The 23,077-nt window shown below is 37.2% G+C and overlaps 1 protein-coding gene across 22 annotated transcripts in view; it reads right to left on the bottom strand.

The window, feature by feature from the left end:
- Positions 1-23,077, bottom strand: part of PIAS2 (protein inhibitor of activated STAT 2) — a 103,978-nt gene that overhangs the window by 14,581 nt on the left and 66,320 nt on the right. For 20 of the 22 annotated variants that reach the window (XR_014808346.1, XR_014808337.1, XR_014808338.1 and 17 more), the window contains 4 exons: positions 22,555-22,628; positions 16,298-16,458; positions 8,862-8,995; positions 6,382-6,553 (listed from right to left, as the gene is read on the bottom strand). Coding sequence is in view for 11 of the 22 variants with exons in the window: in XM_084965149.1 (XP_084821275.1) it covers positions 6,382-6,553; positions 8,862-8,995; positions 16,298-16,458; positions 22,555-22,628 (541 nt within the window). In the remaining 11 variants the exon portion in view is untranslated. Of the gene's footprint in view, positions 1-239; positions 271-4,503; positions 4,815-6,381; positions 6,554-8,861; positions 8,996-16,297; positions 16,459-22,554; positions 22,629-23,077 lie in introns of those variants that run through there. The other 2 variants (XR_014808365.1, XM_084965143.1) reach the window with 2 other exon arrangements.

Raw genomic sequence — 23,077 nt, forward strand, 5'->3', positions numbered from 1 at the left:
ATCATATATACATATTTTTCAGAGGCAAGTTTTTGAAGAACTATACACACACACACAATACACACACACACACGACTTCATTTATTTTAAAAAAAGTGAGAAGTACATTTAATCTCACTTTTCCTCTGACACTTAAAGAAACAAAAAGAAAAATTTCAGGTTTACAAGAAAAAGACAATAGCTACCTTCCTCCTGCTGCCCTCCTTCTCCTCCTTTGGTATCTCACACTGGAGACTATCTTTTGTCTTAATCCTGAATGAACTCTTCAACCTAGATCAGATTTACAGAGAACAGCAAGCCTCACTTTCTTACCCTGGCCCCTCTACTTACATCTGTAGGGGAGAAAGCTCAATGTCCCCACACATGTATGTCACCACAGTAACACCTAACCATTGCCCATCTTCTGTTCTCATAACATTAAACTCTGAATGATTAAATAACTATTCCTTGTTTCTCCAATACAAAACACTGTCATAGCATGTGAAAATATCATAGAGTTAGCATAGGTCAATTCCTATTACCTAAACTTTGCAACCATTAACACAAATTCAACTTTATACAGAATGAGTGAAATTCATCTTTCAGTTAGGATCATCTGGTAGCAGACTGCTGTTTTAATCAGAATCTTCACAAGGACCACATTCAGAAAGGTAAAAGATTCTAATGCCTACACAAAAAAACAGATCTATTTGTAGATATGGAATAACACGGAGAAATGCAAATGGCTATGTCTGGTAGATCTGTGTGTATAAAAATGTGATGCTAGAATAAATCATTTTTAAAAGCTTTTAATATTTGTTACTCCCTCCTCACAGGACTGGCAAATACACACACAGGCATATGTATGTGTACATATATAAATTTTCATAGCTTTATCCGTAATGTCACGGCAAAAAGTTGAACTGCTGTTAGACAGCAAATATTAGTATTCTGGATTGTGTGCTGAATCCATCATACTTGTCTGAAAATTCATTAACTCAAATTTTTATCCACAAACCTGAAATTCACTGAATGTTCCCACTTTCTGATCTTAAAAAATATTAAGAAGATCCAATTTTGCTACCAATTCCTAAAGATTCTTTATCTGTCTCTAATCTTTTGTTTCCTGTCTTTGGAATGTCTCTTTGTTAATGACAAATCAATGATTCAATTCCCAAAAAATTAGGTAGGGGATATCTTATTGAAAATTATCCTTTAATGCAGAAAAACATCCTAAGTTTTCTAAAAGTCTTAGATTAAGGTGCAAGTTTCTTCTGATAGGGTATGCAAGAAAAGAGGCTAGACTTACCATCAAAGTGTTAACAGTGGTTTTTTTCTAGGAAGAATGCTTTTTAATTCCTGGTGCTTTGTAAAACTGTTTATAAGATTGATTTTTCTTTTCTTCCTAAGACAATACCTCTTAAAAAAAAATTAAAAAAAAAAAAAAAACCTGCTTACCTGATTTTTTGAACTGTAACTTTTCTCTCATTTGCTATCACTGACCAAGAAGTCCTACAACAGACTTAGACCTCAGGAAAAAAAACATAAAAATTCTAGATGTTGACACAAAAGAGAGGATTTGACAAGAATGACCAGGAACAAAGCCAGAAAAGAATAAAGAGGTGGAGGGGATTACAGAAATGACATAACCATAGCATGAGTCTCCACTGAGACAGGAGACTCTTAAGTCAGAAAATATGATGTTAGTACAAAACATCAACTTTCCTAGTGATCGGAAAACTCAATGGAAATTTTTCCATTTTTCATTCACTGGACTTGGATCTGCCAAATATTATAACAAAGAATAAACCTAACCCAGTTTATCAATGACTCCCTTTCAAGAACTACAAGATAACTATCCCATATTCTCTTCTCCTGGCTTAACAGCTTCAATCCTTAGACCCGTTCACCCACCAGGCTACAGTTTCCACTATTCACCATCCTGCTCCCCTCCTCTGGCTGCAATCATTCATTAATACCCTTGATGATCGGCTCTGACTAAAATGGTCTAAGTGAAAGCTCTCTAGCTTAGAATGGAATAAAACTGGCATTAGTATGTATCCTAGACACTGCTTCTTTTATTAATGCAGTCTAAGAACAAATCAGCTTGAGTAGTGAATGCTTCAAACCATTAAGAATTTCCACGAGGATACCTCACAAAATCAAATACCTCGGAATACACCTGACCAAGGAGGTAAAGGACCTATATGCCGAGAACTATAAAACTTAAATCAAAGAAATCAAAGAAGATGTAAAGAAATGGAAAGATATTCCATGTTCCTGGATTGGGAAAATCAATATTGTAAAAATGGCCATACGACCCAAAGCAATCTACAGATTCAATGCAATCCCTATCAAATTACCCATGACATTTTTCACAGAACTAGAACAAACAATCCAAACATTTATATGGAACAACAAAAGACCCAGAATCGCCAAAGCAATCCTGAGAAACAAAAACCAAGCAGGAGGCATAACTCTCCCAGACTTCAAGAAACACTACAAAGCCACAGTCATCAAAACAGTGTGGTCCTGGTATCAAAACAGACAGACAGACCAATGGAACAGAACAGAGAATCCGGAAATAAACCCTGACACCTATGGTCAATTAATCTTTGACAAGGGAGGCAAAAACATGAAATGGGAAAAAGAAAGTCTATTCAGCAAGCATTGCTGGGAAACCTGGACAGCTGCATGCAAAGCAATGAAACTAGAACACACCCTCACACCATGCACAAAAATAAACTCCAAATGGCTGCAAGACTTAAATATACGACAGGACACCATCCAACTCCTAGAAGAAAACGTAGGCAAAACACTCTCTGACATCAACATCATGAATATTTTCTCAGGTCAGTCTCCCAAAGCAATAGAAATTAGAGCAAAAATGAACCCATGGGACCTCATCAAACTGAAAAGCTTTTGCACAGCAAAGGAAACCCAAAAGAAAACACAAAGACAACTTTCAGAATGGGAGAAAATAGTTTCAAATGATGCAACCGACAAGGGCTTAATCTCTAGAATATATAAGCAACTTATACAACTCAACAGCAAAAAAACCAATCAATCAATGGAAAAATGGGCAAAAGACCTGAATAGACTGTTCTCCAAAGAAGATATACAGATGGCCAACAAACACATGAAAAAATGCTCAACATCGCTGATTATAAGAGAAATGCAAATCAAAACTACCATGAGATATCACCTCACACCAGTCAGAATGGCCATCCTTAATAAATCCACAAATAACAAGTGCTGGAGGGGCTGTGGAGAAAAGGGAACCCTCCTGCACTGCTGGTGGGAATATAAACTGGTACAGCCACTATGGAGAACAGTTTGGAGATACCTTAGAAATCTATACATAGAACTTCCATATGACCCTGCAATCCCACTCTTGGGCATCTATCCGGACAAAACTCTACTTAAAAGAGACACATGCACCCGCATGTTCATTGCAGCACTATTCACAATAGCCAGGACATGGAAACAAGCCAAATGTCCATCGACAGAGGATTGGATTCGGAAGATGTGGTATACATACACAATGGAATACTACTCAGCCATAAAAAAAGGATGACATAATGCCATTTGCAGCAACATGGATGGAGCTAGAGAATCTCATACTGAGTGAAATGAGCCAGAAAGACAAAGACAAATACCATATGATATCACTTATAACTGGAATCTAATATCCAGCACAAATGAACATCTCCTCAGAAAAGAAAATCATGGACTTGGAGAAGAGACTTGTGGTTGCCTGATGGGAGGAGGAGGGAGTGGGAGGGATCGGGAGCTTGGGCTTATCAGACACAACCTAGAATAGGTTTACAAGGAGATCCTGCTGAATAGCATTGAGAACTATGTCTAGATACTCATGTTGCAACAGAAGAAAGGGTGGGGGAAAAAACTGTAACTGTAATGTATACATCTAAGGATAACCTGACCCCCTTGCTGTACAGTGGGAAAATAAAAAAAAAAAAAAGAAGAAGAAGAATTTCCATGAGGAATGGCCATTAATTTACTGAATGCCTGTCCAGCATCTATTACAATGTCCATATACAGTCACCCCTCAGTACCCACGGATCTCCCTTCCACTCCACCCCCTTCCCATGGATACCAAAACCCACTGATGCTCAAGTCCCTATATAAAATAGTGTGGTGTTTGCATGTCCTCCCATATACTTTAAATTATCTCTAAATTACCTTATACTTTGTAGTATCTAGTACAAGTTAATATGAAAATAGTTGCTGGCAGCAATCAGCAAATTCAAATTTTGCTTTTTGGAACTTAAAATCTGCCCCTCCCAATCCCCAAATACCTGTGATGATCCATGATTGCTTGAATCCATGGACAGGGAGGGCTGACTAGTTGTCCTATGACAAGATTCATTTTACCAATGTACTTCCCAATAATAAAGCAACTTGGTGGTAATGGGTGCCATTTTAATACACAGTTAAAGGAGTTCCTAAGACTGAATTCAGAATTTTCATTGATCTTCCTAATGTGAGCCTGTTTCGTATTAGTTTTTCTGTTTGGCTATGAATGTGTAAGTCTAGTTTTGGTATTAAGAGTCACACTGACTTCATGGAATTAGCGGGGTACCTGAAATTTAGACTTTTTAAACCAAAACTGTCATTATGTTGCTGGTTTAGTCATAAATTTCTACTTTATACTCACAATGGTAGTTGTTGTTTTCTTTTTAACTTAGGTGAGGAGACTTTCATCTGTGTCTATGGTAGCTGATCAGCGGGGTGAACTATTCTGATTCCTCTACATGTTTGAAGTCATTTCAGATTGTCCCTTAATGTACACGCCATTCCTCCAGTTTTGAGTCCTGATAAAAACGTGCTCAATAACATAAAGAGGGTAGATCCTACGGCAAGTCAAAGATCATGGCAATTCATCAGTCTATTCCGTTCTGCATGACCCTTCAACCTGGCATGAATCCATCTAACTGTAACACTGTGGAATCCATCTTTTCCCAGCATCTTCTAAAGGGCATCATTAGAGAGAAAAATCTGGAAATACCACATCTGAGTATTCAGTCCTGTAAGTTTCCAGTAAACATTTCAAAACTATATTTTCATTTTTTATCATTTAAATTCTGTAAGTGCCAATGAAATTGTATGAAACAATGATCAGCATCCCAGGGGGAAAACACCCACCTGAGATACCTATTTCATTTTCTGTTCCACTAAAACAAAACATGTAAATCACATCTGGAAATCTAAGTATTTTATACAGTGAAGAAGGCAGCACAAAAAGTTTGACTCTCCTGGTTTCAAAAGTAACTATAAAAAAGCATGTTGCAAAAGTACACAGAAAATATAAATCCACCTGTATAAAATATCTAGAACAGGCACATTTATAGAGAGGAAAAAAAGATCCATGGTTGCCTAGATTTGGGGTGTGCATGGGGATTAACTGCATACAAACATGAGAGACGCTTACTGGGTATTGAGAATATTCTACAACTGAATTGTTATGATTGTATAACTCCATGAATTTACTAAAATCACTGAACTGTGCAATTGAATACTAAGACAGAAGAACTTCATGGTATATAAATTATACCCAAATAAAGCCATCAGAGAAAACAAACGCACTGAGAGGCCAGAAAGCCAAGACTGGCACACCCAAGTTTGAAACACTAAGCTCATAGGATGTCAAAAGAGCCCTCTGCTACTTTCCTGCAGATTCCAAAATCTCTAACTGCTAAACACCCAAACCTGTCACTTACTATAGGTCAGCAACAGCTTCTGCCAGATGAACAATAAATAAATGCTATACTGCATTTACTTGCCCATATTTTGCCCTGGGGAGTGTGAGAAAGGAAGGCAATTGGTTTTTAATGAGAAAATGACCATGTGCCTGACACTGAGGCTAAGCTCTTTCATTATCTCATTGAAACCTGAATATAATCTTATGAGGTAGGTGTCATTTAACCCCATTTTACAGAACAGGAAAAAGAGACTCAAACAAGCTAAGTATTTCATCTAAGATCACAGAATGACTACGCAATGGTGTCAAATTGGAGTCCACACTTGTCAGAGTCCCAATCCCACCCTCCACACACTCAGCTTCCTCATGTTGGTTTGGTCTGTGATGCCAAATTCACTCCTTACAAGTAGGTTCAAGAAAATGACAAGAAGTATCAAGTATAAAATAAATACTCTGAGAAGATTTCAACTCTCACTTCCCAAAGATGGGAATATTTTCTTCATTAAAATCTGCTTTCTTATAAACAACATGCTCACTTGAAAATATTTCAACTGAACAAAAGGCAAACTAAAAGAGAGCCTTCTCTGGTTATGCAACTTTCAAAGAGATATTTACAATCCTAGTCCAAGAACAGTCAGTTCCAAGTGCAATAAACAATAGTGAACTATAAATTAACAAACCCTTTGGTTGGGCTGCTTTGTGTTTCTGACATAAAGATGCATTTCCTTTTGGCAGGAGGGTCTTCCTCTTCATCAGAAGAGCTTTCTACTGTAAGGTCAATAACATCCACTTTCTTCTTGCTTGCCTCATTGGCTACAGTCACTGAACAAGGTTTGCTGAGGACACTTGAAGCTGCAAGTGGGGATAGAAGAGAAAAAAAAGAAAATCAAAGGTGTAACACAAGCTCTAGCTATGTGCAGTCTTAGCTGTGCAGCACAACCTGGAGAATACACAGCCGGCAAAGCCCTTGCTCTGTCCCACAACAGAGACCAGCACTCTAACTCCCGACACCTTCTATAAATGACTGCTTACCTGGGGGGACAGGGTGAGGGTCTGTGCCTTGTGAGAGGATGGAAAGCCTCTGAGATGGCACACTCCGAGTTATCTTCCCACAACTTCCAGTGGATTTGCACAGATCCTGCCCCTCATGTGTCTCCCCAGGTAATAAGCACTCAAGTTACAGACAGATGATCAGAGTTAAGGGGCTGGTCTCTTGCCAGGGGCAGGAGTGTGTGGCTTTACTAGCTGTATATTCTCAGACATACGGTACTGTTAAGTCAGAATCAAATACTTCCATTCTAGCAAAGCAGCAGTGCTCATATTAAATATATAAGCTCTTCACCATAAGCCAGAACTTGATAAAATTTTCATTTTAATAAGTTGAAAAACAAAAACACCCACCACCTCACTTAAATGACCCAGACATTTAAAGTTTTTCTTACCATCTACTCAGGCTCTCCTTTCTGCCCACTACAACAATCTCACACACCATACGTTAACTCACCATTTCTAAGAAAGTATATTATGCCTTACAATCTATTCAGTAGAAAATGAATAATGGAAAAGCAGCAGCAACGAATTAACTAAATAACTGTTTTTGTCAAAGATGACGGAAACCTTGATCACACCACCCATAGCTTCGGTAACAATCAGAGGAGAATGACTACTACACATAAATCCTTTACTTTTTCCTCTCCTTACTCTGAACACCTATTATTCATGACATTTTCAGAACATTAAGTATAGTCAGCACAAAACTCAAATGCAGTAAGTGGACTGTGTCAGGTGAAAAAATAAGTTCAGCTATGGGTTTCAATTTCTCAAAATGCCCTTAGCTTCCTCACTCAGTGTGGACGGACTGCACAGGGAGTTGAAGGCTGAGTTGAGTATAAATCCTATGTAGCCAAGGCAACAGTGAAATTTCTTTCTACAAAGAAATGGAAACAATCTGTTCACTTTTTTAGCCACTAACCTATGACCATTTTCTCCTACCCTTCATGAATGGATGATGCAGCTTCTCTAACCACACCTCTATGTGGGGTTCCTCCAATAGGCACTCTAAAAACAAAGCTGAAAAACTGTCCCTAGAAATGTCATTTGTAATTTTTCATGCTGTAACAAGCACCATATATTAAAATGATTTTAAAGAACATGAATAACAGATGTTGGTGAGAATGTGGAGAAAAGGGAACTCATACACTGTTGGTGGGAGGATAAACTGGTGCAGCCACAATGGAAAAACAGTATGGTGGTTTCTCAAAAAACTAAGAACAGAACTACCATATGACCCAACAATTCCACTCTGGAGTATATATATCCAAAAAAAAGCAAAATCACTAATTTGAAAATAAACAGGAACCCCAATGTTCATAGGAGCATTATTAACAGTTGCTAACACATGGAAGCAACCTAAGTGTCCATCAACAGATGAATGGTTAAAGACGATGTGGTACATATATACAATGAAATATCATTCAGCCGTTAGACAGAACAAAATTTTGCCACTTGCAGTGACATGGATTGACTTGGAGAGCATTATGATAAGTGAAATAAGTCATACCAAAAAAGACAAATATTGTACAGTATCACTTACATGTGGAATCTAAAAACTACCACAAACTAGTATATATAACAAAAAAGAAATAGACTCACAGACATAGAGAACAAACTAGTGGTTACAGGTGGAGAGAGGGACAGAGAGGGGCATTATAGCGGTGGGGGAGTAGGAGGTACAAACTATTGGGTATAGGACCAGCTATAAAGACATGTCATATAATATGGGGAATATAGCTAATAATTTATAATAACTACAGAGTATAATCTTTAAAAATTGTGAGTCACTATACTATACACCTATAACTGACAAAATACTGTACAGCAACTATAATTCAATAAAAATTAATGAAAAAATGATTTTAGGTGATCATTTTATTTACTTATGAAAAATGTACTATGAAAAGACTGATTATAATATAGTATGAACTTTAGCACACTTCTAAGAATAAAAATAATTTGGGAGAAATTACATATGTAACAGATGATCAAAAGATAAAGTGAGCAAATGGAGTTCCAAATGGTAGTTCTAGTGGCCAAGGTTAACGTTAAGAATAATGCTGCACAAGTCTCATCGCTTTGCTCTCTGCTGCCATTCTGCACATACTTTCTATTTTTGTACACGGTTGGCTGGATACTTTCATAGCTTCCTTCTTCGGTCTCATTGGACACCAAGAACCATCTTCTTGGAATTTGATCTCATCCACATCAGAACAGTCATTGAGAATTTCCATAAAAAGCCTATAAACCAAGTAAGAAATACAGAAATACAATCAAATGGCTTTATTCGAAGGTGAAATAGCCAACATTTACCTTGGAGACAAAAGTTAATGCTTTTTTGTTTGTTTTAGTCTTATAACCTCCTTCCTCCTAGGTGTTAGCTCTCTAACAGGCAACAAAAGTAGTAAGTGACTTACTAGATATCATCTAAAAAAAAATCAGTAATTAAACAATACCTGGAGCCTCCTACCTGGGATTGAGAGTAAAGAACAATCCTCGGAGTTCCCGTCGTGGCGCAGTGGTTAACGAATCCGACTAGGAACCATGAGGTTGCGGGTTCGGTCCCTGCCCTTGCTCAGTGGGTTAACGATCCGGCGTTGCTGTGAGCTGTGGTGTAGGTTGCAGATGCGGCTAGGATCCCGCGTTGCTGTGGCTCTGGCGTAGGCCGGTGGCTACAGCTCCGATTCCACCCCTAGCCTGGGAACCTCCATATGCCGCGGGAGCGGCCCAAGAAATAGCAACAACAACAAAAAAAAAAGACAAAAAGACAAAAAAAAAAAAAAAAAAAAAAAAAAGAACAATCCTCAACATAACACACAAATCAAATGTAAAAGTTATTGTACAAGAGGTAATTTATAGAAGTTCCCGTCGTGGCACAGCGAAAACAAATCCAACTAGGAACCATGAGGTTGCAGGTTTGATCCCCTGGCCTCGCTAAGTGGGTTACACATCCAGCATTGCTGTGAGCTATGGTGTAGATCGAAGATAAGGCTCGGATCTGGCATTGCTGCGACTGTGGCTGTGGCCAGCAGCTGCAGCTCCGATTGGACCCCTACCCTGGGAACCTCCATATGCCACGAGTGTGGCCCTAAAAAGCAAAAAAAAAAAAAAAGGATCATGGGGTAGGAAAAAGAGGTAGAAATAGGAATGGAAAAGAAGTCTCAATAAATTTAAAATAATTCAGAACATACAAATTACGTCCTATGATCAAAATGAAATTAAATTTGACAAATATCTCTTCAGACTTAGGCTCACTCAAAAAGAAAGAGATAACCTAAGGAGCCAAGGTCTATTAAAGAAACTGAATTTGCAAAAACTTTACCACAAAGAAAATTCCAGGCCCAAATACCTACCAAAATATTTGAGGAGACATAATACCACTACTTCCTAGCTCGCTGTAAAAGGCCAGCATTACTCTGATACTAAAGATAGACAAAAACATTATAAGAAAACCAAAGGCCAGTATATCTCATGAACTTGGCAAAACAAACCCAGCAATAAACAAAATATATCATGACCACATGGGGTTTATCCCCAGAATGAAAGGTTACTTTAATATCTGAAAGTCAGTCAATGTAAATCCTATCAGCAGACTAGTCAGCTCAACACAGCAAGACAAAGAAATAAAAGGCATCCAGATTAAAAAGGAAGAAGTAAAACTTGTCTTTATTCATAAAACATTACTATCTATATAGAATATCCTGTTTCACAGTAATGCTATTAGAACTACAACAGGTGTTTAGTAAAGTTTCAAGACACAACATACAAAAATCAACTGTATTTCTACAGACTACAACAGCTAGAAATCAACATAAACAACACCACCACATCAAAAATATGAATGGGATAAATCTAAAGGGTTCCCTTGTGGCTAAGTGGATTAAGAATTTGATGTCGCCACTGCTGTAGCTCAGGTTGCTGCTGTAACGTTGGTTTGATCCCTGGCCGGTGAACTTCCACATGCCACGAATGAGGCCAAAAAGGAAAAATCTGACCTAAGGCATAAGACTTGTATAATGAAAACTGCCAAACATTACTGAGATCTAATTAACTAAACAGACATATATCATGTTCAAGATCAAAAGACTCAATATTGTGAAGTCACCCTTAACTAATCTATAGATTCAACGTGACACAAATTAAAAAAAAAAAAAAAAAAAAAAATCCAGCAGGTTTTTTTCCCCTAATCGACAAGCTGATTCTAAAATTTGCAGTGAAGTGTGAAAGATCTACAATTGCCAACATAATTTTGAAAAAGAACAAAATTCTTTGTTCCTACTGTGGTGCAATAGGTTAAGGATGCAGCAACATGAGTTTTGACCCCCAGCCCAGTGCAGTGGGTTAGGGATATGGTATTGCTGCAACTATGGCATGGGTTGCAGCTGCAGCTCGGATTCGATTGCTGGCCTGGGAACTTCCATATATCGCGTGTGCAGCAAACAAACAAACAAACAAACAAACAAAAAAAAAAAAGAACAAAGTTAGAAAACCCACATTACCCTATATCCAAACAATGCGGTATTAACATAAATATAGACAAATCAATGGAACAGAGATAAATTCACATACATATGGCCAAATGATTTTTGAGAAAAGGTGCAAAGGCAGTTTGATGAGGAAAAGTGTGGCAGAACTGTGTGACCTTATGCCAAAACAAAAATGAAACCTGGATTCTTATCTCATATTACATACAAAAATTAACTTAATATGTAAAACAGGCCTAAATGTAAAATTAAATTACAAAACTTCTAAAGAAAGCAAGGAGAAAATCTTTGTGACAGTGGCTCAGGGAAAAAATGTCTTAATATGATATCAAAAGCACAATACATAAAAGAAAACCTTGATAAAATGGCCTTAATCTGAGAACTTTTGCTCTTTCAAAGATACTGTTAAGAGACAGAAAACATGAAACAGCAGAAAACAGTTGCAAATCACATATCTGATAAGTCTTATAACCACAATAATATAAAGAACTACCAACACTCAATATGAAAACAACCCAATTGAAAAATGGGCAAAAGTTTAAACAGTCACTTCACCAAAGACAACATACAGATGTCAGATAAATACACAAAAAGATGCTCAATACAGTCATAAGGGAAATGCAAATTAAATCCACAATGGGGTACCACTGTATACCACTAGAACACCAAAAATTAAAAAGACTAACAATACCAAATGTTGATGAGAATGTGGAGCAACTGGAACTCTCATATACTGCTAGTGGCAATATAAATTAGTATAAGGACTTGGGAAAACATTTTGGTAACTTATTAAAAGATTAAGCATATATCTAGCATGTGACCAGGAATTCCACTCTTACTTGCCCAAGATAAATTAAAACATCAGTTTAGGAGTTCCCGTCGTGGCGCAGTGGTTAATGAATCCGACTAGGAACCATGCAGTTGAGGGTTCGGTCCCTGGCCTTGCTCAGTGGGTTAACAATCCGGCGTTGCCGTGAGCTGTGGTGTAGGTTGCAGACGCGGCTCGGATCCCGCGTTGCTGTGGCTCTGGCGTAGGCCGGTGGCTACAGCTCCGATTCAACCCCTAGCCTGGGAACCTCCATATGCCGTGGGAGCGGCCCAAGAAATAGCAACAACAACAAAAGACAAAAAAAAAAAAAAAAAAAAAAAAAAAAACCAAAAAAAAACACATCAGTTTACATAGAGATTTGAACATGAATATTCTTAGCTTTGTTTGCAAGAAACCCAAATGAGAAACAACCCATCAACAACTGAATAAATAAACTGTGGAATGTCTAAAAAATGGACTACTACTCAGCAATAAAAATGAATGACTATTGGTACATGCAGCAATGTGGATGAATCTCAAAGTACGCAAGCATACTGAATAAAAATAAGCTAGACAGGAGTTCCTGCTGTGGCACCATGGGATCGATGGCATCTAAGAGCGCTGAGATGCAGGTTTGATCCCCAGCCCAGCACAGTGGGTTAAGGATCTAGCGTTACTGCAGCTGTGGCATAGCTGGCAACTATAGCTTGGATCTGATCCCTGGCCTGAGAACTCCATATGCTGCAGGGCAGCCAAAAAAGAAAAAAAAATAAGCTAGACAAAGGAAGCACATACATTATGATTCCATTCATATATAAATTGTAGAAAATCCAAAACATTTTACAGAAACAGAAAGCACATCAGTGTTTGAGGATATAATGAAAGGAAAATATTAGAAAGATATATGAGAAAACTTTGAGTGTGATAGATAATCTTACCATGATGATATTATAGGTATATATGTTATGTGACAAAATGTAGCAAACTGTATACTTTAAATATGGGCAGTTCTTAAACTTCAATAAGACTGATAAAAAGGAGTAATAAGGGGAAAAATGCTACCTTCATTAGAAGATCTAATTTCGTAAATCTGTATTTTCCCCAATTACATGAAAAGCATAATACCAATCAAAATCCAAACAGGATTTCTTTGTGTAATTTGAGAATACTTTTATTCAAGAGAATATGGCAGAACAAATTGTTTTAATGGGCAAAAAAATTCTGAAACATAGGGCCTAAGAGATGTTAATGCATAACAAAAGTCTAACGATAAAATGGTTTTGGGAGTTCCCATCATGGGTCAGTGGCTGACGAATCTGACTAGGAATCATGAGGTTGCGGGTTGAATCCCCGGTCTCGCTCAATGAGTTAAAGATCCAGTGAGCTGTGGTGTGGGTCGCAGACATGGCTCAGATCCCCCATTGCTGTGGCTGTAGTGTAGACTGGTGGCCACAGCTCCGATTGGACCCCTAGCCTGGGAACCTCCATGTGCCATGGGTACGGCCCTAGAAACACAAAAGACAAAAGACAAAAAAAAAAAAAAAAAAAATGGTTTTGTGCTGGCCAGTACTTTGCTCACGGTCACAGACGCCAGTTCAGAAATGATAGCAGTGTATGAAAAATGTTTTAAATGATAGAGGGAACTATCTTAAACCAATAGGAGAGATGATTTATTAAGTGTTGGTGAGATTACTAATTAACAATAAGAGTGATGAGGTGGGAAGTTCCCTTGTAGCACAGTGGGTAAAGGATCCAGTATTGCTGCAGCTGTGGCACAGGTTGGAACCACAGAACAGGTTCAATCCCTGGCCCAGGAACTTCTACATGCCGGGGTGCAGCCAAAAAGAAAACAGTGGTAAGGTGGAGTTATGAGATAAAGTTTCTTTCCCAAAGTTCCTCCAATAGTTCTACTCTTTACTTTCATAGAACTTACCACTTACTGTGCAATTCTTTCCTGTCTCCCACATGCTCTGTTTACCATTTTAGACCCAGTATCAGACACACAGCAAGTATTTAATAAGTACTGTGCTGAATGAATTAATGAAGGAACCCATGAAGGAATAAAGAACGGCATGAATGAAAGGAAAAAAATAAATAAATAAAACCCAAATCTTAAAAGTACCTGACAAAAAACAAGTAAATGTTCATATAAAATCTCTGGGACTTTCTAAATCACATTAAAGACAGAAACGCAAAATAAAGAGACAGATTTGATGAAATAAGATATAAAGTTTCTGAATGAGCTACAGCTCCGATTAGACCTCTAGCCTGGGAACCTCCATATGCCGTAGGTGAGGCCCTCAAAAGACAAAAAAAAAGACAAAAAAATAAAAATAAGACTTAGGTTGGTAAGAAGACTGAGACGTGGTCTTCCAAAACACTTCTGGCAGGAGAGTGAAATGACTGAACTAGGAGAGTAAAATCATTTACTCCTTCTGAGAGGCATCTTAATAATACACGTCTTAAAATGATATATTTGCTTTTACTCAGCATTTCAATTTCTAACAGCTTAAGGAAAAACCCATAGACATAAGCAAGCAAACAAAAGTTTCAAAAAAATGTTCACATCACAAGGTAAAATAGAAAGAGTGGAAGCAAACAATGTAGGGAATAATATTTAAAAAACGCTTACATGATGAGTCGTGTACCCATAAGGAAACATCAAGTATTTAGGACACATACTCTAAAATATTAATGGGCGAAGGAGCATGACATATGTAACTTATTCTCAAATGGTTCAACAGGTTTTAGAAAATAGTAGTAATAATAGTAATAATCATCCTCTTTCTCTCTACACATGCACATGCACATACCAAAAACATATACATCAAGGACGAATGTGATAAAACAAATATGGCAGTGTTAACACCTGGCACGTCAGGGTCAAAGTTATAGAGAATGCTCTTTGTGCCACTGTTGCAATTTTGTGGCAAGTTTGAAGTTTTCAAAATAAGTCAGAAAGATTTAAAAAGTAAAAACCCAGTAAAGTAAAAGTTTATAGAGAAGTCCCATCACTCTTCATTGTCTCATTCCTCTCTATAATAATACTCTTTCAAAATGTTTAAAAAAAAAACCAACCAAAAAAGCCGTACTAGTATCTTTAAAGATCTAGGATATTTTTCACTCTATACTGAGTGAAAATCACATCATATGTATGTACATACAAATCACTATGTAAAGTGAGCGAGTTCCTGTTGTGACACAGCTAAAACGAATCTCACTAGGAACCATGAGGTTGCGGGTTCTATCCCTGGCCTCGCTCAGTGGGTTAAGGATCTGGCGTTGCCATGAGCTGTGGTGTAGGTCGCAGACGCGGCTCAGATCTGGCATTGCTGTGGCTGTGGCTGTGGCTGTGGTGCAGACCGGCAGCTGCAGCTCCAATTCGACCTTTTGTCTGGGAGCCACCATATGCCTCGGGTGCGGCCCTAAAAAGCAAAAAAAAAAAAAAAAAAAAAATTATGTAAAGTGAGATTTCCATCTCTTTAATATATCAATAATAAAATCATCACCACAGGGATGGGATGTTGATGATTTTAATCTTTTCATTAACTATATTTTCTAAATCTTGGTAGTGCATGGATTATATATGCAATTTTTAAAGTGTTACACAGGAGTTCTCATCGTGGCTCGGTGCAAACGAATCTGACTAGCATCCATGAGGCAGGTTCAATCCCTGGCCTCGCTCAGTGGGTTAAGGATCTGGCATTGCCATGACCTGTAGCACAGGCCAGCAGCTATAGCTCTGATTTGACCCCTAGTGTGGGAACTTTTCCATGTGCCTTGGTGCGGCCCTAAAATAAAAAAAACAAAAATAAAACAAAATGGAAAGTGTTACATAAAAAAGGGGTACCTCACTTACTAGTAATTTGTTTATATCATTTTTCTTAGACACAAGAGACAATGCTCAAGAATCTGGGCTTCAGAGTCAGAAAAACCTGGAAGTGAATTCAAGTTTGAATGTACCAGATGTGTAACACAACTGATACCCTACCCTACCCTACCCCATGCTCTGCATTTTTACATAGACTTAGTTGCTCTTCAAGAAGTTCTAGGTAAACAAAATGACATCACTAAGTGGATTTTACCCTCTTTCTTATGAGCAATGAAATATGATCATCGAAAGGAAAAAGAAAAGGAAACTACTCACCCTCCTGCCCCCAAAACAAATAATATTATCAAGATAAAAGGGCCGCTAACTACAGTTTAAAATAAGATCAAGTATAATTCAGTATTATGTTGGGATATGCTTACCCATCTAAAATTAGACTTTCATAGGCAGCTTTTTTGTCACAAACAGGACAAATCCAGGTGGGCTTCTTCTCATTCATTTGCAGATAAAGGGCAGCATCAAAACACTGTAGGTGTGTACAAGTCACTGCACGGCATGGGATTGTCAGCCTCATTTTCCCTAACTTCGTGGGAAGACAACATGGGAAATCATTTCAGAAAGGAGATCAAAGCCTGAAAAGTCATAAGAGTCTGAAGAAGTTACACAAGACTATCAAAATGAAAAAGAAATTGAAACCAGAATTACTTTCCATCAAGATCACTATGTATCTTTTTATTCTTTGGTAATTTTTAAAAGATTATTTCACTTTTTGAAAGTAGATAACCTGTAAATTCACAAGAGGAAAAAGATACATATACAATGAAAACATGTCTGCTCATCTGTTCCCCCATTTAGAGGCAACCACTGTTATCCAGCATGTCTTGTCATAGATGTCCTATGCATAATCAAATGTGTATTTTAAAAAACATTTTCCTACAAATGGTGGCATGCAATTCACACAATTCTGTACTTTGTCACACAATATACCCTGGTAAGTGTTTCACATATGTCAGTACATAAAAAGCTACCATGAAGGTATCGTAATTGATATGAAGACTCCCTCATCTATTGACCGACATTCAAATTGTTTCCAATCTGTGAGTGCTACAAAAACTGCTGAAATAGCTATAGAATAAATTTCTAGAAGTGAAATTTTTGTGTCAAAAAAAAAAGTGTATTTGTGATTTTTGTCACAATGACAAACCATCTTCCAAAGAGGTTACCTATTGATTTACGCATGTAACATTAATGGGCTCTGCTCCCCTTGACCCTGTCAATCCTTTGACCTCTGCCAAGCTGACAGGTGAAAAAATACCGCATTTTGGTTGTGGAATACACTTCTGTTATTTTAAGTGAAGCTGAGCTTCTTTTTTTATTACTTCTAAGAGTCATTTGTGTTTCCAAGAACTGTCTGTTTATTCATAACCTTTCCTCATTTTTTTTCCACTTGATTATTAATCTTTGGTTACCTATATTAATCAGCCTCATGTATGTTGTATATTTGCAAACACATTTTTCACTTATGAAAATGTTTTACTTTTGTATAATCGCATGTGCTATTTTAATATATACTCTTTAATAACTTGGTGCTCTGTCCAATTCTTATTCCAGTTGGTAGAGAAATACCAAGATTCAGATTAGATCAGATCAAATCTTTCCGTAGAGACTTTCAAACCTCCCTATCTAATTCCTTTATAGAAAATACGTTTATAACCACAGTTCTCTTATTCTGATAGAAAATCTGTTTCTCCCACTACACTCTTAAGTCCCACAAGGACAAGGTCTACGTCACTGTTCACCAATGTATTCCAAGTGTCACAACACTGACCAAGCATATGTTCAGTATTTGTCAGCCAAGTGGTAAAATGAATGAAGAGACTGGATAAGCAGCAAAAGGAAAGAAAAGGAAGGAAGGACTTATTTATACATACTATAAAGTCTAGAAGAAGTCACAGAAAAATTACTTAACACTGTTAACTCTGAAGGGTAGGATTTTTAGGATGTTCTGCTTTGTTTTGATTTATCTGTAATTTCTTTCTTCTAAAATGATTTAAATAGAGGAGTTCCCATTGTGGCTCAGGGGTAATGTATCCAAGAGGATGTGGGTTCGATCCCTGGTTAAGGATCTGGAGTTGCCGTGAGTTGTAGTGTAGGTTGTACACGTGGCTTGGATCTGGCGTTGCTGTGGCTGTGGTATAGGCTGGCAGCTGCAGCTCTGATTTGACCCCTAGCCTGGGGACTTCCATATGTGGCATGTGTGACCCTAAAAAGCAAAATTAATTAATTAAAATTTAAAATTTAAAAAGAAAATAATTTAGCCAACTCATCACTATAGTAGTAACTAATGCTTATATAGTTCTACCTACATGCAAGGTACCAGGCTGAGTACTTTACATTAACCTTTGTGAAACTTTACATTTAAACTACACAGTTTAGGTAAATAATCATCCTTTTATAAATGAGGAAACAGGCACAAAGAAGCGAAGTAACCTAACATCACAAAGTGAGAAAGTGGCAGAGCCAATATCTGAACCAAGATGCTCTAGCTGCAGACTCCACACTGTCTCTAAGTGTCTAAGATTCTCAAAGAGATTTTAGAAGTTACAGTGATTTGTACAAGTATGTAGCACAATTTAACTATTTAAGACAGAAGAAAAGAATGTGAGGCAATCTCCTCTACAATATCTGCTTCTGTATTTTCCCTTCCTTTAATAAACAAACTATCCCTTAAGCGATGTAGACTCTTAACAGTTGTGCTAAAGACTTCTATATAAATTTCAAATAATTCTAATAACCCCGTAACTCCAAAAAGACTAGCATCTGTATTTCTACTTTTGAAATGAAGGTGCAGAGTCTAAAAACAACACACTCACTAAGACACAGCTGGTGGAACTGTAACACAAATACAAATGTTTTTCAGTTTCATGAAAATATTTTTAGTTTTACATTACACCTGGTGGTAGTTCTTGGTTTTAATCATCTACCTTTTCCTATTTTGCTAAAAGATTTTTGTTCTATGAGAAATGGATGTTGACTAAATGCCTACTCAGCACCTAATGAGATGATCAGAAAAATTTTTTTCAATTATTATTACATATAATTTCAATAGATTTTCTAATATCAAACTGTACTTGGCATTCCTAAGGGGCATCCCTTGCTCTTTAATTTTATTCTTTAAAAATAGTACCGGTTTCCATTGGCTAGTGTCTCATTTAGGAATTTTCCATCACTGCTTTTTCTATACAATCCATGTTGAGAAACAACTCAAATAATGACTAAAAAAAGGTTGGAAAAAATAAGCTGCATCATACTCATTCAACAAAATACCTAGAGTGGTTAAAATCAGATCTACACATATTAATACATTTCAGATATACTCTTAATTTAAAAAGAGTAAACCACCAAACAATATATATAGCACAATACAATTTTTTCCAATAAATATACATGATTATAAACACGTTAAATCTAGAAAGAAAGATATATAAAATCTAACCTACCTTCCTTTTCTATCCCCCACCCAGCCTACCTCTGCAGGACGGACTAAAAATTCACTAGCTAACATTACTAAGAGCGAACTCCTATGTAAAATTCAGATTTTGTGTTCAAAAATGTAATTATACACACTGAATCAGACCCCTCTTCAACAATTACTATAAAATTACCTTCCTTAGGTCCCAAGGACAAAGGTTTTGGACTGCGTACTCACTATCCAAATTCACATCAGCTCTCAATCACTTTACAAACCATATTATGAAAGAGAACATTTCTCCAATTTCAGCCCTCATTTTCTCTCATTTTTGCCTAATAAACCCAGAGTTCACCACTTAGCCTTCCAAGCGCCTTGCTAGGATCCTTATTTTCCTTCTCCATTTCCCATCACTACCCTAGATCCCGTTTATTTCCACAGGCAGCTAGCTGTACTCCATTCTGCTATCTTCAACTAACACCAGTACTGGCTCTGCCTCAAAACTATTTTCATCATCTTACTTCTGTCATCTACCTGTTAAGTCTCATCAAAACACCTGTGTTTGGTTTTCTAATAACATATACCACATCCTATAGTTAGCTACCCAACTTTATGTTGACACTAGCAGAGCCTGAAGAGTATCACTCACTCTTTTCTTAGATAGTGCTCTGAAAAAAATAAGGTAGGATGAATACTGAGGAAAAGCTCAAAAAACAGTCTCACAAACAGATCTGTCAGTTTTATTGAAATTGACATATTTGAAAGGAATTTCTTACATAGAAGAAATCCTAACCACTCCAATATACCACTTTCACTATTTTGAAAGTCCAAGAATTCATTACTTGGCTATTGTGTTTTGGTTGTTCTCAGGTAGAATGGCAGTGTTTGACGGAAAAAAGGAAAACAAGTTCCAAGAAAATAAGACTTACAGAAAACAGATTGTGCAACTCCTTGAACTGTGTAGAAGCACCTTCTTCCTGATAGAATAGTTTAACATACTAAAAACATAAAAGTGACTTGAGTTACCTTCCCAAATAGCGGCTGTGCCTAGAATACAGCCAGCAATTTAACATTTGCCAAATATACTAGGCAAACTAGGAAAACTGAGAAACTGTCAATATCCAATTGTTTTTGACCAACAAAATGGCAATTTCATGTGTTTCAATTTAATATGTTTTAACATGAGAGGGAGGAAAAAGGCATTGTGAAGACACTCAAGGAGTTCCTGTTGTGGCTCAGCAGGTTAACAGCCCAACCAGTATCTGTGAGGAGGCTGGTTTTACCCCTGCCCTGGCTCAGTGGGTTAAGGACCCAGCATTGCTGCAGGTGCAGCATAGGATGCAGATGCAGCTTGGATCCTGCATTGTTGTGGCTGTGACATAGGCCAGCAGCTGCAGCTCTGATTTGACCCCTAAGCCTGTGAACTTCCATATGTCTCAGGTGTGGCAGCCCAAAAAAGACACTCAAAAGAACTCACGCCAACTAACACAACATTGTAAATCAACCAAAATCAACTATACTTTGATAAGATTTTTTTTAAGTAAATAAAAAATAAATTTTAAAAATAATAAAAGAACTCATGACTGAGGTCTACACACAACTTGTGAGTAGAAGAGGTTCTGGGGCCACTGCCACTACCTCAGGGTATTAATGTCCTCCTATAGCCCTTCTCTGTTTCATAACCACAAGTTCCCAATTTTGAAGCAATCCCAATTTCACATAGTTCTAGCCCTTTTCAATAATAGGTAAGTTAAACTTAATGATAATTAAAAAATAAAGCTTTAGAAAGAAATATATCTGCAAACACTGCTTTCCAGGATGACAGAAAGGTGGACTTATAACCAGTATATTTATATTTTTGGCAATACGGTACCCTGTTAAGAGAACTAGAATGTCATAAGACCAACATTTTTATCCTTGTTTATAAACTGTGTGGTTTGGGTTAACAAACCCTTTTCAGTCTCAGGTTCCGCATCTGCAAAATAGGAACAACTCCATATAAGCTAGCTCATAAAACAGTATAAGAAGTACATTAAAGAAACACAACAAGGGAGTTCCCGTTGTGGTGCAGTGGTTAGCGAAACCGATTAGGAACCATGAGGTTGTGGGTTCGATCCCTGGCCTTGCTCAGTGGGTTAAGGATCCGGCATTGCCATGAGCTGTGGTGTAGGCTGCAGATGCAGCTCGGATCCCGCATTGCTGTGGCTGTGGTGTAGGTCAGCGGCTACAGCTCCAATTAGACCCCTAGCCTGGGATCTAATATGTCCACGACCTCATATGTCGTGGGAGCGGCCCAAGAAATGGCAAAAAGACAAAAAAGAAAAGAAAAAAAGAAACACAACAAACTATCCCCTTCTCTCTCTCTCTCTCTCCAGAAGAAAAACTGTACATTTCTCACAATGGTAGCTGGTCACCAAATGCCCCCCAAACTACATTATAAATTTCCTCATTCCATGAAATTTCTCTCATCTGCAAAAGGCCTCCTCCAAAAGCACTGATTTTTCAAAAGCTTTCATCTCTATTCCTGACCTCTCCTGTCTAAGAGCACAATTTTTTGTGGTGTCTCTTCTCAGAGGAGTTGGTTTTCTCTCTCAAACTAGACCATTAACTTCCTGACGATTTCTTACCAAGTCTTTGGTATCTCCTCCTACAATAAGCTCAGTACCAAGCACACAGGAGGATCTCAGAGATGCTGATTTCTCCTCCAAAGTTGCTATAGAAGGAAATATAAGTTTTAAAATATGGTGCTAAAAAGTATATTACAAACAGACTAAGATTTCACACATTCTAACTCATTAAACCGGAACTATCAATTAGCATTTATTAGGTCCTAATAATTCTACTGCCATTTTTCAATACTGTTTATATTCTGATAAAAGGAGCCAATTCTCTGTACATGTTTGGCATTAGCTGTAGTTTATCTATAGCATTAACAGTGATAGATTATTCTGAATAGATTATCTCTTTCTTCTCTAACACAATACCCTTTTCACGTCTCTTCTTGCTTCGTCATTGCCTGAAGAAAGTTTGCTTTCTTTGGAATATAATGCTTAATCACTAAGATGCCTGAACAGGATAACAACAACAACAACAACAAAAAAAAAAAGCTCAAAATTCTATCATATCATTCATTCCCATACTTACTATTATAGGAAGATTAGCAATTTATAAAAAACAAAATGCCCTAGAATGTTTTGCTGGTTTACTTACAGGGCACATCAAGGACACGCGAAGGCTAGTAGTAGCAATTTCACTATCAGGATCCGCAGTAAGTTTCTCTTTAACTTTAAAAAGAAGGAAAATTAATAATAAAAAAAGCATAAAAAATCTGATCTATGAACAGAATTACAGAAATATATATCATCTTATTAAAGTTTACCAAACACTTAAAATAGGTCAAGAAACTACAAAAACAAAACAAAGAAATAAAATATTAAGTATCAAAAACACAACCATACTTTCAGTATTAAAGAATTACAAATGTGCAAACTCTACCACATTTAGTTGAAGTTTTAAAAATCTCTTTTTAAAAGTAAAATTGCAGATAAGGAAGAGTTTCAAAACAGAAAGCTATTTAAGACATAAGAACAATAAAACAATTAAGAACTTGGAAGGCAGCTGTACTCTGAGCTTCAATGCTTTCCTAAAACACATTCATGACTGTTTAAGTAGACAGTACTGGTAATTTCCAACAACTGCCAAATTTGAAAACAGAACAGGTAAAATATTTTGA

Source organism: Sus scrofa, chromosome 1, assembly GCF_054392235.1.
Source record: "Sus scrofa isolate SSC_HxYL_T2T_F1_AM1 chromosome 1, Sscrofa_HxYL_maternal_Yorkshire_Landrace_v2.0, whole genome shotgun sequence".
Lineage (NCBI taxonomy): Eukaryota > Metazoa > Chordata > Mammalia > Artiodactyla > Suidae > Sus > Sus scrofa.